This window comes from Capra hircus, chromosome 13 (assembly GCF_001704415.2).
Source record: "Capra hircus breed San Clemente chromosome 13, ASM170441v1, whole genome shotgun sequence".
NCBI classification, from domain to species: domain Eukaryota; kingdom Metazoa; phylum Chordata; class Mammalia; order Artiodactyla; family Bovidae; genus Capra; species Capra hircus.
The window spans coordinates 6,497,861-6,514,955 of NC_030820.1; the positions used below are offsets into that span (position 1 = coordinate 6,497,861).

A 17,095-nucleotide genomic window follows, 5' to 3' on the forward strand; every position below is an offset into this window, starting at 1 on the left:
TCATGTCAGCAAGCGGCAGAGCCAGGATTTGAACCTAAGTGATCCAGGCTCCAGAGCCTATCTTGTAACTCTGAGGTCAGACCTGCCCTGGAGGGAGCGACCCCTCATTACCTGTCTTGGAGACATTAGCTTTTTCGTCCACCTTCATTTGGCTCCGCCATCCTGTGCTGATTAACATGCCATCTTTATTCCTAATTTTAGCCCATGTCCATGCCTCTCCCCTCGTCTGCAACTATCCAAATCTGGTCATCCTTCAAGGCCAAGTCATCTCCTTAAAACTCTCCTTCCTGGACCACAGGAGCCCACATCATCCCTCTTCCTGCATCCCACCCAGCATCCAGCATCAGTAGAGAAAGAAAACCCCTGCTTCTGCTCATAGAGGAGCATGAAGAACAGCCTGGCTGAAGCTCCTCTGGAAAATGACCACCTCCTTCTCCCTGATGCTCCCCCCATCCTCCATGCTCCAAAGTGAACTTCTTGGGTACCATGTGGTCAGTGCCTCCGTCAGGTGATGAAGATGCTTATAAGACTCACTAAACAAAAGAACAAACAGAAAACTTAATTTTGATTTCAGTGCAAGTGGAGAATGGCTGCCAGGGACTAGGCTTTCTGTCCTCCTCCCCTTCTCAGGTTGCTGCACATGGAGCATAGTCCAGAGCATCTCCTTGTACAGACTTGCTGGAAAGAAAGATAGAAGCAGCGTGGAGGCAAGGGGGATGGGGACAGAAGTCAGGGGGGGGAGAACGGAAGGAAGGGAGGCAGGGGGGAAGAAAGAAGGGAGGAAATAGAGAGGAAAAAAAGGACTGGAATGGAGAGTCTAAAATTAAAAGACCTAAAGAGGAAACCAGAGTAGAGCGATGGAGAAGGAAAAGACGCAAAAAATCAGGACTGAAGAGCGTGAAACGCAGGAGAAAGAAAGTCAGGGGAGCAGGAGTGCCGGGGAGGGGACTGCAGACAAGGACACCCCGAAGGGAGCAGGGCAGGCAGACTGCAGCTACCTGGTCCCCCAGGGGGCCAGGCAGACACAGCGCGCCAGCAGCCGCCTGGGAGGCAGGCCTCTGACTACTGCGTGGACATTTAGGAAAGCGCACGGTGGCTGCAGGTACTTTACTTGCATCATAGTGACTTTAGTTACTAGCTCGTAGGAAGATTAACAATGTACACTTAAAATGCGTGGGTAAGGACACATGGCTGTGAGCTACCAGGACACCCACCCTGAGAGGGAAAAGTGACAGGCGGGCATGGTGCCAAGCACAGAGGTAGGTGTGGATGTGGCCAGTGCAGGGGGGTCAGGAGGAGACGGTCTGCTCAAAGCAGAGGTCCCCCCAGGTCACCTTCCAGGCACTGACTGAGAAGACACTGAAGTGGGGTTCTAAGCTCTCTCATGATCCTGGAAGATAAGTGACCGCCGCTTCATGGACCCCACTGCTCACTCCGAGCCATCCTGAGCGCAATAGCATTTCTGCAGGGCACCCCGGGGGTCCTGGGCTGTGAGCCAGGAGGATGTCTTCCCAGGAGGGCTGAGTGCCCCTGGGTGCCAGCGCTGAGCCTCCCCTGACCACACCACTGTAGAAGGAGGTGACTGGAGCTCCTTCAGGCTCTCAGCATGCTTACCGCTGACCTCAGCTTCAGGCTGATCAGGCATGTCGGTGGAGAACCATTTCCACCACCGTAGGGACCAGCATCCTGCAGCGAGTCAGCACTCCAAAGACTGCAGTGCAAAAATCCCAGCGGTTCTCTCCAGCCCATGGCACACCGGAGTTTATCTTGTCCTCACCTCCATGTTGGGTCAATCTCTCCTCTCCCTTCTGCTGCTCCCTTACACTGGAACTTTTCTTTTTATCTTTGTCTTTCTTCAAGACACAATCCCACTGCCTCACTGGAGCTTCCTATGTCTATTCCCAAGCAGCACATCCCCTCTTTCTCCTCTGCCTTCTTGTAGCCTGGCTGCATATATTAGTCTGCATATCTTGTTACTTTCCCTGCCGTTACTTCTTCATGGGCACAAGCTCATGTACTATGCTCAAGGACAAAAATAAAAAGACACATTTTAGATCCTTTAGAATGTGTAGAGGGTACATATTCTTTGTACCCTCCTGAATACTAAACCACTGCTTGCATGACCTGGATACCCAAACAAATGTCTAGGAGGCTATTTTTCCTTTACACATCTGGTTTTGAGTTTCCCTGGTGGCTCAGATGTGAAGAATCTGCCTGTAATGCAGGAGACCCAGGTTCGATCCCTGGGTCGGGAAGATGCCTTACAAACCTCAACTCCAAATCTGGAGCTCCTAGTTTTGTATACCTTCTATGTTGTTGAGGGAGAGGCTGAGAAGAATGGGTAGAAAAAACAAATAGCTTAGTGCTGCGCCTGGAAAATTAGACCGCATTCAAGAATCAAATGTCTTCTGCTGTAATGGGTGGAGATGGGTCCGCCAACACAGATTTATTTGCCTTCTTTTTGGATTTCCCTCCTTCGTTAAAGGACCTTGTGGATTATTTACGGACTCACTCCCATAGCGCTGCTTATGCCACATCCATGAGCCCCCCGATAGCAGAGCAAATCATCAGAGTAATGAAACTCATCATGGGACTAGATGGGACCACAAAAGGTAAGAGGGTCTGCAGCAAGCCCATCTCCCATTAATTCCTTTCCTGGACCCCTCTCTGCCTCCCTTCTGCCCCATCAGCCTCTCCCCTTCTCAAATACACTGCTTTGTCTTAATGTACCCAATTTGTAAATTCAGCCATGTGCACGTTAATAGTACATAAAGTGTAATAGTACGGAGTGCATAAATGTTCTGGAACTGCCATTAGCACACAGAAAGGGTGAGCAGGGCAATGCTTTTCTAAAGCAACAAACACTTTCTAACTCACCTCTTCATATGATCGGCAAATCTGGAGGATTTTGTTTAATTAGTCGTGTTAAAATGAAGCCTGCCTTGGTGTGCGTTTGCCTATGCTTTCTGGGGACGGTCATTTGTTTCCCTGAGAATGAACTAGTCAATTTAATATTCTTTTTTTAATCCCACGCCCATCTATTCATTCATTAATTCAGTAATTCATTTCTTTATACATTTCCTCAATCATTACTCACCAGGGCTTGGGGAGAAGGAATCCACCACTTCCCATTCAAGTATACGGAGAAAACACTCACAACAATAGTTGATCAGCCATTTCTCTGATGTTGGGTCTCCACGGCCAAGACGTGCTACTTCATTTGACTCAAATGAGCTTACTCTTTTTTTCTTTTTTTTGAAATATGCTTTCATCAAGGGCTCTTAGACTTCACCTTCTATCTTTAAGATATAGTTTATAGAGCTTCTACTGTATACCACAATAAGGGACAGTGATGACTCGGGGAGTTCTTCCGGTCAAGCAATCTAGTGAGTGTGTTTATAGAAGCAGCAAATTATTCTGGCCCTAGAACTGCCCCCTGGGCTATACCATCCATGTGCCCTGCCCCACCTCCAAGCTGATGTGAAACCCTACAATGCTTAGTGCGATGTTCTGAGCGAGCCTACTATTTCAGTAAAAGTATGAAGAGATCCATCTTTGTTTAATATTATTAAAGCGACAAAATACTTGATTCACATACACTTTGTACCCAGAAACCTACCATGTAAAATGGACTAGAACAGGGCTGATATGGATAACGTAGTGTCTTTGAAAAAGTGTTAGTCGCTCAGTTGTGTCTGACTCTTTGCTACCCCATGGACTATAGCCCACCAAGCTCCTCTGTCCATGGGATTCTCCAGGCAAGAATACTGGCGTGGGCAGCCATTCCCTTCTCCAGGGGATCCCCCAGGCCCAGAGATCAAACCAAGTCTCCTGCAATGCAGGCAGGTTCATTACCATCTGAGTCTCCAGAGAAGCCCTTACCTACCTCCAAACTGATGGTCCCTGATGCCCTTCCGCTGAGCCCTAGTGCTCCCCAGGTCACTAGGTTGAAAAGAAATGATAGACTTTTCTTTTTCAGTAAAGAAAAAATGGATTTGAGGGTGACTTTGTTCCTCCATGTAAAATGTAATGATTGACTAACTTCTACGGTCATTTCCAGCCTTGCCTTTGGGGTTTTTATGATTCTGTGTCTTATTGAATAGTCAGTGTGAAAAGGAAATGTGATTCCAGTCTATCCATGGTGCAGTGCTTAAGGGCGTTAACTGAAAGTAGCTGCCTGGACTTGGTTCCTGGGACACTGCTTAACCTTCTGTGTGGCCTTAGGCAAGTGTCTTCACTGATCTGTTCAACTCTAAGTTACTTCTCTGCTTCAGCTCCTCCAGTTGCAAAATAAGGGAAAGGCTATTGATGAGCTAAGGTTTTTGTGAGAATTAGGTAAAATAAGACATAAAAGATTTCATTATGACTGAAACAATTCTATCTATGATAAACATTATATAATTGCTTGCTAGATTACTTGCTATTATTCCTGAAGTGTTTGAGAAGTATTTGGGCTACCTCAGGGATGCTGTAGGAAGGATTCTTATGATGGAAGTGAAGTAAAACTAGATTTCCTTCAAGGTCCTGGGTTAGTCAGGATAAGGTAACTTATGCCAGTATAACAGATAAGCCTGGAAAATCACAGTGACTTCACCAAACCAAGGTTTATCTCTTGCTCATAGGTCTAATATCAAATATAACACAAATTGGACAACTCTCTGTCCACTTCCCCTCATGGGAAGTGACTCAGGCTTCTGCTGGCTTGAGGCTTGGCTGTCTCAACACATGGCCTCCACAGTCACCATGGTAACAAGAAAGAGCATCAGCCTAGAAGTAATGCTTATCATCTTCTTACCATCCATCAGCCAAAACTAGTCACGTGACCCACCTGAATCTGGGGAGGTGGTAGTAGTAAATTAATGGGTATGAATATGGACATGAATAAGCAGATATTATTCAATCTTTTAAAACTGAAACTCAAAATAGACCTGTCTCCATTCCCACATGAGCTACCAGGTTATGTGAAAAAATTAGTTTGGAACCACTGGTTTCTTGCAAAGTTGTCTTAATGATATTCTTGACTGCATGGATTTCTTAATGAAAAAAAGTTGTTTGAGACTTACGCTAAAATGCAAGTTAAAGAATTGTACTGTGATGACCAGAATTATCCATTGATCTTATTTTAAAGACAAATAACTAGAAAAAGTTTACTCTGAAAATTAGCCTATGTCTTCATAAAGATCACTAACTTTTTAAACCCTGTAGATTATATGTTTTATGTTTTCTTTTTTTAATTAATTATTTTATTTGAAGGCTAATTACTTTACAATATTGTAATGCCTGTAGGGTATATGTTATCATCATCCATTGATTTACGCATTCCCAACTCGACAATCTTTTCCTTTCTGCCTCTGGACAGCTTTGCCACTTCATCACAAACAGAACTCACTCTGTTTGATCAAAAAGATCTGCAGAAAAGTTACATTCAAAGATATGATCGTAAGCCCTTTGATAGCCACCTGTCATCAGTTTTTCTCCCTCCAAGGAGGGAGATATTTCCTTTAGTTTTCTCTCTTAGCCTCTTAATTAAAGAATTGCTTGGTCATTATTTTTAACTTCCCAGTTACAGTGTCTCTCTTCAGTCTTACTGCCATTTTCAGAGGGAACAGAAAGAAAAAAATTAGAGAAAAATCTGTGTGTACAGTCTGTGTCCTCAGAATCTAGATAGGGGAAGCAGGGAGAAAGATCGAACAGTTTCTTTTCAAAGAAATGAACAAAAGAAAGCAATAGAAAAGAAAATTGATAGAATCATCAGCCAAGTTGCAGATGGTTCAGCCTGACATGGCTTTTGAAGAATTCAAAGGCACCCAGTGAATGATCACCCTGGCCTCATTGACAACAGTGCCTGCTTTAAATAAGATAAACAAGACTGGTTGGGAACATTGCATTAACTCACCCCTTTCTGCAGAGATAGACCAAATCCCAGGGTAAAGTTGCCCAAAGCTCAAAGGACTGCACTACATCAACCCCGAGCTGCCTTATGGGTTCTGAGAAAGTGCCCTGCTCTGAGCCTTCATCTTCAGCCTTCTCCCCTCCTGCTCTGATAGGAGCCTTCCAAGGCTTTGTTTTTGGGTTGAGTTTGGGGAGCTGTTGGCCAGATCCGTTCCTTGATGAATGTCTTCACTTTAATCTGCAAGGCAAAGCCATACGCTTCAAAGAAAGGCAGGCTGCAGGAATAAGGTCAGTGTTCCTTTGAAGCCAAGGTTCAAAGATGAAATAGCAGTCCCAGTGAAATGACAATGTTTATGCACAAACAGCTACCTTGACTGCAGCCAGGCTCCTCACGGAGCTAATACACACAAGCTGAGGGTCTGCAAGCCGCCCAACCCTTTCCCCAGCACCGAGGCCCTTTCCATCGTCTGGCCTATCGCCCTGTACAGCACAATGAACCCAAAGTGGAGATTTGGTTTCTCCATCCTACCGGACGTTGAGTGGTCCACTAGCCAAACACCGATACTGTGAGCCCCTCAAAAGCAAAAGCTGTGTCTTACATTAATCTGATATTCCTCTGAGTATCCAGCCCACTGCTTGGCTTAATAAACATTCCATGATTCAACTTTCACCTTGCAGGCCCACTCAATTTCAGGTCAGTGTTTATGCTGAACAAGATGGAGGGAATGTTTGTCTCATAGGACTGGGAGCTGGGGGGCAGTCCCACGCCAGCTGTGGCAACTGCAGAAGGGGTCACTTAGCGATGGGGATTGCTCAGAGATGGACACCACTTTGGCAATGGTCCAGAAAGATGGCAGCTCTGTCATTTTCTTTATGGCCCAGACAGCTGCAGGAGGGTGAGCCCCAAGCTGCACCAACCTCCCCTGAAGGAAGGATTCTCTACAATTGTCATCTTATTACTTATTTAAATTTTTGATGCATATTTTTCAATTAATCAGTCAACATTCTTTTTGAACCCCTAATTGGGGTTCTCTGCCCCACCCCTCAGCTCTGGGTAATCTTTCACTTTTCAGAGGAAACAGAAGTTGTATCACGTGGAGGGTTTAGGGAGTGTGCTTTGCAGCCAAACTGTGCAGGGCCCAGTCCCCGACCCACCACTTGCTCCATGAAATGGCCAGTTGCCTGCCCTCTCTTAGTCTCAGTTCCTTCATTATAAACTGAGGTTGTGGAAGGATTAAGTGATAGAATACAGAATAGTGAACACGGCATGATGCTTGATGCGTAGTAAGCACCCGATAAAGGCAAACGATTCCTTTCTCCTCTTCCTTCTCTAGTTTTTCCAACAGTGTTTATGCACCCTGGAATCTCCCCATCTCTCAGGCCTTACACCTGCTCCAGCAGCAAATCCAGCAGCAGTTCGTTTGACGTAACCCCAGATGCGGGTCTTCTCACGCGCCCCACCACCCTCTCCATCAGCTCTCACTTGGATCACTGGAGTGATCCCCCACTCCCCACGCTTGTTGTCTTGTGACATTCTCCACACAGAAGCAAGATTCCCTTTTTTAAAAAACTCACTCAGACCAGAGCACTGCTCCACTCAGAGTTTCCCACTGTTTTCCATCTTAGTATAAAAGTCCAGACTGTGGCTTCAGGCTTCTTCTCCTGATGCGATCTTCCGCATTTTCCACCTCTCGCTCCCCTGCTTGGTAATCTCAGAGCAGGTGGTGTCCTTACTTTTCCTGGAACCCAGGGAACAGCGGCTACAGAGGAGGGTCTTCACGTTTGCTGGTCTTCCTGGAACAGCATGTTCAGCCAACACCCGCGTGACCTGCTCCCTCACTTTCCACCCATCTCTGCTCGGAATCAGCCTCCTGAGAGGAGCCACTGGGTCCTGAACTGCACACCCACCGTGCATCCCTCTAATCCTCCTCACCTTGCTTCAGTCATCACAGCACTCATAAGCACCGGGCAAATAATCCACAGATCTGCCTGTTTTCTGGTTTCCCTCCCTAGAATGTGAACTCCAGGAGAACAAGCATTTCGTTTTAGTCTTTACACTGAGAACATTGCCTGGCAGTGACAAGTTCTCAACAAATATTTGCTGAATCCTTCTCTCGTTCCCTTTCAGCTCAGTAAATAAAAGACCCTTATCTCCTCCACACCTCTGTGCTTGATTCTCTTCCTTCCCACCTTGTAAATAGCATTGGCCCCTTTTCTCAACTATGAACTTGATCATTTCGTCCCCCGTAAAAGCCTCCCCCCACCCCTCCTTTTGTTTCTACAGCCATTGAGTCGCATCCCTTCCATTGCTGCAAATCTTCCTGAAAGAATGGCCCATGTGCCAGCTCCCTTTCTCCTCCCCACGCAGCCATCAGCCTTCGTCCTCTGGCCATTTCCCTGGGCTCTGCTCCCTCAGAGGTCACCACCACCCACCTACCCTGCCACTGCTCCCCAAGCCAAACTGGACGGACGTCTCCACCTCACCCTCCCTTCCTGAGAACAGTCTTCCCTTAGTTGCGGAAGACACTCCTCTTTCTGCTGCTTCTTTCTTTGTCTGGCCTTCCTCTCCTTTACTGCTGGGGCCTCTTCCCCATCAACATTTGCCGGAATTCCAGCCTCTGCACTCTTTATGCTTTCCTCTGCACATGCTTGCCCCTCTGTTCCATTCTGATGTGTAGAAACATGCTTCTCAAACTTGAACTCACATCAGTCACCTGAAAAAGTGATGGAAAAAAGCTCTCCACCTCAGGACACACAGTGGATTGCTCCATTGGCTAACACACTCCTTGTCTCTCCAACATGGCTGTTGGAAAAAGGATCTCTGTGATTTCATCAACTTTTCCTGCTGTCACTTCTGTGCTAGGCTGATGGAATTCACCAACTCTGTGAATCACAAAGCCACTTTTGCTATCGTAAAAAAGTGAAAGTGTTAGTCACTCAGTCACGTCTGACTCTTTGCAACCCCATGGACTGTAGCCCAGCAGGCTCCTCTGTCCATGGACTTCTGCAGGCAAGGATACTGGAGTGGGTTGCCATGCCCTCCTCCAGGGGATCTTCCCAAACCTGTGTCTCCTGCATTGTAGGCAGATTCTTTACCATCTGAGCCAACAGGGAAGTCCCTTTGCTATCATATACATGGCAATATTTGATTTGTTTATAATTGAGTGGCCGATAAGTTTCCCTAGAAAGGACAGAGTAGTGGAAATTTACATACAAGTGAAAATAGAGTTCCAATTTCTAGCATATAATATCCAGCTTCAGTAGAATACATTTTCATTGTTGCTAATAAAACCTCCTGTGCTTACACAGTAAAGGAAAATAGACAACTCTTCTAAAAATAGAATCTTCTAGTTTTCTTCAAAATCACACTTGTCTTGCCCTGAAATAGGACCTTCTGGGTGGCAGGGTGGGTGGCAAGATAGAATAATGAATTGCGTTCTTCCTTGATGTAAAGCAGCGAGCTATACAGGATTTGACAGGATGGAACACAATAAGCTGTCTTACCTTTGTAATTTAGCATGTTTTCTCAGTATAGTATTCTGGGATTATTGCTGCAAAAGAGATGAGAGAAATAGTATTACCAGCTTCCCTCTTCAATCATCTTATAAATCAAACTTAGATATTCCAGATATTTGCCTCAATTCTCCACTTTCAATATTTCAATGTGAGACCCAGGCTTTGGTAAACATTAGCAGGAAGGTCAGTAAGAGAGGGATGGGGTAACTGACCCCTCAAATTAGATCTAAGTACCCCTATCATTGTGCTGATACAGGCATTCTTCCTCAAGCGGCGCTTCCTTTGCTCTTTAGAAAATAAAAATTGTGAGGAGCCCAAGATCTGAGGAGGAAGTGTTAGATAGACATGCTCCCCGACAGAGGGCCTCCTCACACTGATTTTCTGAGATTCTTCTTGTTTCTTGCATGACTTGAGAGGTATTCAAAACATTCTATCTGTGAAGAAGCTGTTACCTCAGCCCGAGGTTTCTGTTTGCATATCCCCATGCTATTTTTGGCAAGATTCAGGAATGAAGATTCAGCTAATGTGATTGCTCTTCTTTTTCCCTCTGCATACTGGCCTCTGGTGCGAGGAGGCTCTCCACTCTTGAACCAGGGAGGTGATGTCTTTTAAATCCACATTTTGATTAGATTATAGCATCACTAGTTTATGGTGACATTGCCCATTCTCAAACTAACACTGAGTGTTCTGTCCCTTCCCTGCAAAATCTCTGGTTCTATTCACTGAGAATATCCAAAGAATTCAAGAGGACTGTGGTTTCTATTCAAAAAGGAACAACAGTGGAAAAGGGAAAAAGGATGATTCTGGTGGATGATGTTAGTGGATGAAGTCCAGATCATGTTTAAAAACAGATAAGTCAAAATCAGAGAAGACAATGGTGGTCCCTTCTGCTTTCCAGCAACTTCCACTTTCCTCATTGTTGACGCCTGGACCACCATCCAGACCTTCCTGGCTCCCAAAACCAGACTCAGAAGCCCTTGTGTTTTCTGCTACTCCAGCTCTGTCTCAGAACTTCAGACTGAAACTTGGGGACTGGATGAAATCTGGTCTCAGTACAGCTTGTAATGGTGGCGGCGGGCGGGCGGGGGGGGGGGGCGGGGGGCGGTGTTGATGCCGGAGTGACCCTTCTAACTCGTGCCACTAACCCCAGACCTTCCATAACTATCCTTTCTAAGTATCGCCCCCTCCCTTGTGGGTAACTATCTACTCCTTCATTCCACACCATTTTCCTCCATAGGGTCCATCACCACTTAGAATTATGTTCTTGCTTCTTTGGTGATTGTCTGCTCCCCCAGGAGAGTACAAGTGCCATGAGGGCAGAGACACTGTCCCAACCTCAAGCGATATATGCTGGCTGAATGAGTGACGCCCCCCATTCAGCGTAAGCTTTGGCCATATCCTATAACTGTTCACAAGGCTTCCACCCTTCTGCATGCTTGTGATGTTTCCTCTGTCTAGAAGACTCTCATCTCTCCCCACACATCCACTATACCCACTCTTCATCTTCTGAACCTTTGTGCAGGCTTCTAAGCCCTGTCTTGATGCCGCAGACAGGAAATAATCCTTTCCTCCTCTGTCTCATGCAATCCTTGCCTCTTATGTTAGTCACACACACCTTAGTCCAGTCCTCCAAATATGTAGTGATTAGTTAATTATTAGTAATTGTGCCTTAAGCATCAAATGGGCTTCGCTTGTGGCTCAGATGGTAAAGAATCCACCCGCAATTCAGGAGACACAAGTTCGATCCCTGGGTCAGGAAGATCCCTGGAGAAGGAAATGGCTACCCATGCCAGTATTCTTGCCTGGAGAATCCCGTGGACAGAGGAGCCTGGTGGGCTACAGTTCACAGGGTTGCAAAGAGTTGGATGCAGTCGAGTGAGTGAGCACACATGCAAGCATCAAGGATATGAATGAATGAAAACTGAATGACCAAAGTTAAGGCTAAGCAGAGTCCCTGAATTCTAATCACTCTCTATCAATAATTATAGTATCAGTGCTACAGAGGTTACTTACAGAATTATTTTGGTTCAAATACTGGAGTTATGATCACTTCCTTAGTAGATATATGCATAAGCCAAAATGTACAGTTCCTTTTCTATTATTTTGATAAATGAATAGTTTTACATGATTACATATGCTAAGGCTTGTTCTGGACACCATCTAATATAGAGATGAGTAAGCAGGATAATTCAAGTTATTGCTACCAAATCACAGAAGCAAAAATGGAGTTTTTCCTTTAATTATCCAAGTAGTAGCTGAATCCTTCACTTAAGGTTTCCTATGAAGACACCATCCAAAGCTCAACTGTGCATTTGACTCACACAGTAATCAGCAAAGACTGGCACCAGCTAATCCTCTGTCCGAGCTGAAGTGTATTTCCAAAATACAGGTAAGAGGGTTTTCTTACACATCCAAAATGGCATTTTCCACTGAGTATGCTGAGGGATCACCTGCCCTCCTCTCCCCTATCTTAATGGTGATTTGCACTTAGGATCCTTTTCAATCAAGAAATTTCATGTTTTCATGACATTCCCTGGCAACTAGTAATGAGAGATTGAGGAACTAAATTTCCCACATAAAAATTAGAGTTTCCCTTGTTGCCGTTTAGCCAACAGAAAACAAATGGTCATTAGGATTTTGAATCCTTGAAAATTTTTCATGGTATCTTTCCTTACAAGGTCAGTTTTAGTTAAGTTTAACTTGCTGTGGTAATAAAGTCCAACACGTAAACACAATAGACATTTATTTGTTGTTCATATAAAGTCCAAAAGGGATGTTAACCCAGCCTCCTTCCATCTGGTGGCTCCTCCCACTTTGATCTATGGTTTAAAAGGTTGGGGCTAGGAGCGAAGATGATCTGTGTATGACGTTTTCAGGGGCCATGACTGAAAAGGCGTGTTTCATTTCTGCCCACATCCTCTTGGTAGAACTGAGTCATGTGACCTTGCCTAACCACAAAGGATCCTGGGAAATGAAATTAGCCATCTGCCTGGGAGAAGGAAACGGGTTCGTTGACTAGCCAGCCAGTCTTTGCCACAGTACTTAACCTCAGTCCAGGACATTCTTTCCCCAGTCTTTCTGATGGATGTATGTTGTGGGAAGACATTGTATATTTTAGACAATTTCCCAATCTTTCTCTATTGACTTAGTAAACAAACTCTTGACCTGGAATGGAATAAAAGTAGCTAAAGAAAAAAGAAAAACAAAGTCCAAAAGACTGAAGATGAATCTCTTCTTTTATAGGGACTCTCGGGGCTTCTAGTCTGGCTTTTACTAGAAACACTTCTGCTTCTTTTTCGCAGAACCTGATCCCAGGCCATGGCAGGTACTGAGATTATGATGGCGCTAAATTCCCCAATGCTGTGTGCTTTTTGGAGGCAGAAAGTGGACCCTGGGCATAACGCTTCCCAGAAGAAACTAAAAAGACATGAAATTGGAACAGCTCTGGAAGTCAAGCCAGAACAGGGGAGAATGTGTATTTTGGAAGTGGTAACACACTCTCAGAAATTCAGGACATTTTGGGGGAAGGGAGGATGTGATGAGACAGAAAATTATAAAGTGCATCTTTATCAGAAAATTATAAATTGCCATTTAAAACATGCAACTTAAAACCATGATTATCTGAATTGGGTGGGTTTATTTTGAGACATCCCAACTCTCTGATTCAGCCACACTTTGGTTATCTGGGGACATGGACTAAAAGGAGGCAAAGAGGCTAAAAAAGTATCAAACTTTTCATGTTCATCATATCAGCACCCAGCAGGTGACGAATCAAGGCAAACCAATCAAGGGAAAACTAAATTCTAAACCCAGGTAGGAAGATAAAACTAGCAATTTTACATAAAGATGGAATGTATATGAAAATACGATTCTATGCAATGTTGCTTTAAGCATTCCATCTATTTTGGGAAGCAGTAAAAACTGTGTGCTTCTGTTTTGTACACGTGGGTGAATTCGGTCCACATAATTCATTTTTTACCATATCTGGGACTTTATTTAAAATTTTTCCAGAGGCTTAAATTTCTATTTTTTTTTATTTAATTCTTAACAGGGGTTGAATAAAATAGCAAGATCTTTCAAATAACTTCATTCATTTATGAATCTCAATCATTTTTCTTTTCTTTATCCTCTGGAGAGGAAACTTAAAAGAGTGAGACTTAAACTATAATGCATTTGCACTGGAAAATCCAGCCATGCCTCATTTTAAAAATATTTTGTCTGGATTATTTCATTCATCCTGCTCATTTGTGAAATTTTATCGTGAGATTGGCAGGTGAGATACTGACCCCACTCCTAACCCGACATGGACTTGGAGAAAGTGGCCTCCGCGCCTTCCAGCTGTGACCTTGGACCTTTGCTCTGGTCCCTGGAACAGGGCACACATATTTTTACACTTGAGTTTGATAGGTTTAAAAAAAGGGAATACTAACTGGGAAGATTTAGGACTTTGAAGGCGGAAAGAAATCAGTCCACTGGGTGACAGCAATTCACTCTCCAGAGTGGAATTTTCTTGCTTTCCTCCTGTTTACATTTGACATGAGACTCATTCACGAACTTTTCTCCTAAGATATTGCTTCTCCACAGGGCAAGCTGTTTGGAGGGCTGCAAACCACGCTTCTCCATCCAAACCATCAAGCTTATCCTGTGGCCGTTCTTGCTAACTTACTCTTCACCCAGAAGCTCTATGAGGAATAAAGAGGGACAGCCAGACAGGACTGTGATCAGGCAGATGAAGCCATGATAATTAGATGCGGAGTTTGTAAATATCTTCTCAGCACCCACCTTGGCAGGGAGTTTAGCGAATACAAAATGCACTTCCTCCAAGTCCTTTTCTCCCCTGAAACCCCAACACATTGTTAGTTCTGTCCCTCTGCAGTCCCTCCGTGAGTGCAGAGAAGTCCGCAGAGAATCCCACCTGAAATGGGCCGTCTGGAGCCCCTGGCATCTGAGACCCATGGCCTTGCACAGGGAAGACCCCTGCCGCTGCTTCCTAAATCTGTTTGGCCCTTGGTTGCCAGCTGGAGACACAGAGAAATGCAGAGAAAGAGGCAGAAGGTGCAGAGGGCTGTGCTTTCTAAACGGTTACAGGCCGCTGGCCTTTCAGCAACAGTTAATACAGAACAGATGGCAGGTGCTACGCTCGGCTGGCTCTCAACCGCGAGGCTGCCTCTGTCCATGATTAATCACCTGTGCTGGGGGGTCAGAAAGTTCTACCTGGCCTGGGGTGGGGGAGCGACCTAAGGTTGGGAGTTAGCAAGCAAAGTGACAGTCATTGCCTCTCTGCCCTATGGCTGCTCACATGTTTTCAGGACCACTGCGGGGTGGGGAGGGCATCCAATAAACAGAATTCGCCAACCCGTGGAACCAACCCTACCTAGGCGGGGAAGTTTGTCTGGTTGTTGCAGAAATGGCTCAAAAACTGGTCCATAATGTTCTGTCCCTTCATTTACTTCCCCTTGAGTTAGCCAAGGGTAGGATTTTATGGCAGATCAGTAAATTCTGCACTTGCTTTGAGGCCTTAAACGATTTCCCCAGCACGACTGTAAAGAGAATCTGTTTGTCTTTTCCCTGGCACTGGGGCAAAAGGATAGTGTAGCCACTTCCTTCCTCCCATCCTACAAACAAGATATCCTTTTACAGCATGAGTCCTGCAGAAGTTTCCTCTTCACTTTTGTTTCCTCTGTGTGGATGGGGAGACGGGGGCGTTGTGATGTAACACACATGGAATTCTCTGTCGGTTCAGTCCAACCGGAGAAGAATGTGATTCCAGCTGTAGGATCTTTGAGGGTGAAGGGGAGTTGCTGCTACACATTGATCTTTGTTTTCCCTGTCACAGGTCGTTTTCAACTGAACACCAAAAATCTCCAACACACTGGGGGCCGTACCCTAGCCCCACTCTTGTCTGGAGAAGTTGGGGAGAAAACCATTTACCCCACCAGCCACAGCTGGGGAGGATTAGGCAGGTGGATTTTTGGCTGTGCTCTGGGCGAGAGAGAATGTGTTAGTTCTCTGTTTCTGCATAATAGATGACCACGAATTTCAGGGCTTCCTTTTTTTATCTTTTGGCCATGCCGCACAGCATGTGAGATCTTATTTCCCCAACCAGGGATTGAAGCTTTGCCCCCTGCCCTGGGAGCACAGAGCCTTAACCACTAGACTGCCAGAGAAGTCTCAAACTTCAGGGGTTTCAAACAACACCCATTTATAATCTCACAGTCTCCTGGGCCCGGGAGACTGGGCAGTCTCAGGCAAGGCAGAAATCAGGGTGTCAGCAGCTTTCTTTGGAGCTCACCCTTCTCTTCCAAGCTCACATGGGTGTAGCAGAACCCTGTTCCTGAGGGTCACCAGACTGAGATCCCGGTTTGTCTGTCAGCTGGGAACCCACCTCAACTGCTGGAGACTTGAATTTCTTACCATATGACGCCCTCCATTTTCAAAGTCAGCAGTGGAGAATGTCCCTGTTAAGACCCCTCCCTCCCTCTTTGAGTCTCTTTCTTCAGGGAGAGCCCAGGCCTTTCTCAGAGCTAACCTGATTAGGTCTTAAGCATTGGTTAATGCCTCTAAAATTCATTTCGCCTTTGTCAAATAGGACTTTATGCAAAGATTTCCAGTAGTCATAAGCTTCATCTTGAAGACTCAGAATGAATGTTAGTCTAGTGAATACTTAGCTCTGGGAGATGAGAACATATAAAAAGGCATGTCCTAGGCACCAAAACAAAAAAGCAGCAAAAAAAAACCAGGTTATAGGAACAACCAGAACGGCCGTAGATAGCGCAGGTCGCTTCTGTTGGCCACAGCTTCAGAGAGCAAATCCAAGCAAGTCAGTTCAGTGCTCAGCGATGACTGAAAACGAACTGTTTTTAATCTTTTTGAACCATGGAATTTTTTTCAGATGAAATGTTCCTGGGAGCCAATTTGATAAAGTCGTTGTATACCTTTACAACACTCTTATAGGACCAGTTGGGTACCAGACGCTCTCCAAAGTGCTTAAAATAAAATCCTTGTAACAGCACGAAACGGACATGCTTATTATTGTCATTGTCACTGTCATTATTCACATTTTACTGGTGAAGAACCTTAGTTGCAGAAAGATGAGGTGCCTTGCTCGAGGTAGCAGAGCGGAGTTTGAACCCAGGAAAATCAGTCTCCCAGTCCTCAACTCTGTTGGTGTGGAAGCAAGCTGGAGGTGGGGGGTCTGTTCCCCCAGCTGCTGAGCCTCCGCCTCGCCTTTTCCCCGCACCCTCTAGGCTTCCTCAGTATAACCTGCCCAGCAAACACTCTGAGAACCGGAGCGTCTGAATACTGTACGCACTGCCTCTAAGGGGCTGCCGAGCAGCTTCTTTCACGGGCACTGTCTCTTGGTCTGCCGCAGCCGTGGCTGCAGCCCCGCTCTCACCCGTTTCTGCTGCCACCCTGGCCTCCTCCTGTGCCTGGCCACCTCCAGCCTTTCCTTTATCCTACTCCATGCGCCTTATGCTGCAGTCTCCTCTCCCGAAACCCCCTAGAACGTGGCGTATCCTGTTTGTGCTGCTGCCTGGACTCTAGTGCCCCCCAGCTCCTGGGCTGGCAGCTCTAGCCCTCTGAGTCTTATTCCACTGATCTTTCTCCTGGCGGTGAACCAAATGTTCTAGGCAAGTGGGCTACCGACCCCCCTCTGGTGCACAAGGTGTGTTCTTGCCACCTCCGG

General features: G+C 45.6%; 1 protein-coding gene across 1 annotated transcript in view; it reads left to right on the forward strand.

The window, feature by feature from the left end:
- Nucleotides 1-17,095, forward strand: part of SPTLC3 (serine palmitoyltransferase long chain base subunit 3) — a 141,015-nt gene that overhangs the window by 100,591 nt on the left and 23,329 nt on the right. Inside the window, exon 9 of the mRNA XM_005687817.3 lies at nt 2,486-2,612. Coding sequence (XP_005687874.1) covers nt 2,486-2,612 — 127 coding nt within the window. The remainder of the gene's footprint in view (nt 1-2,485; nt 2,613-17,095) is intronic.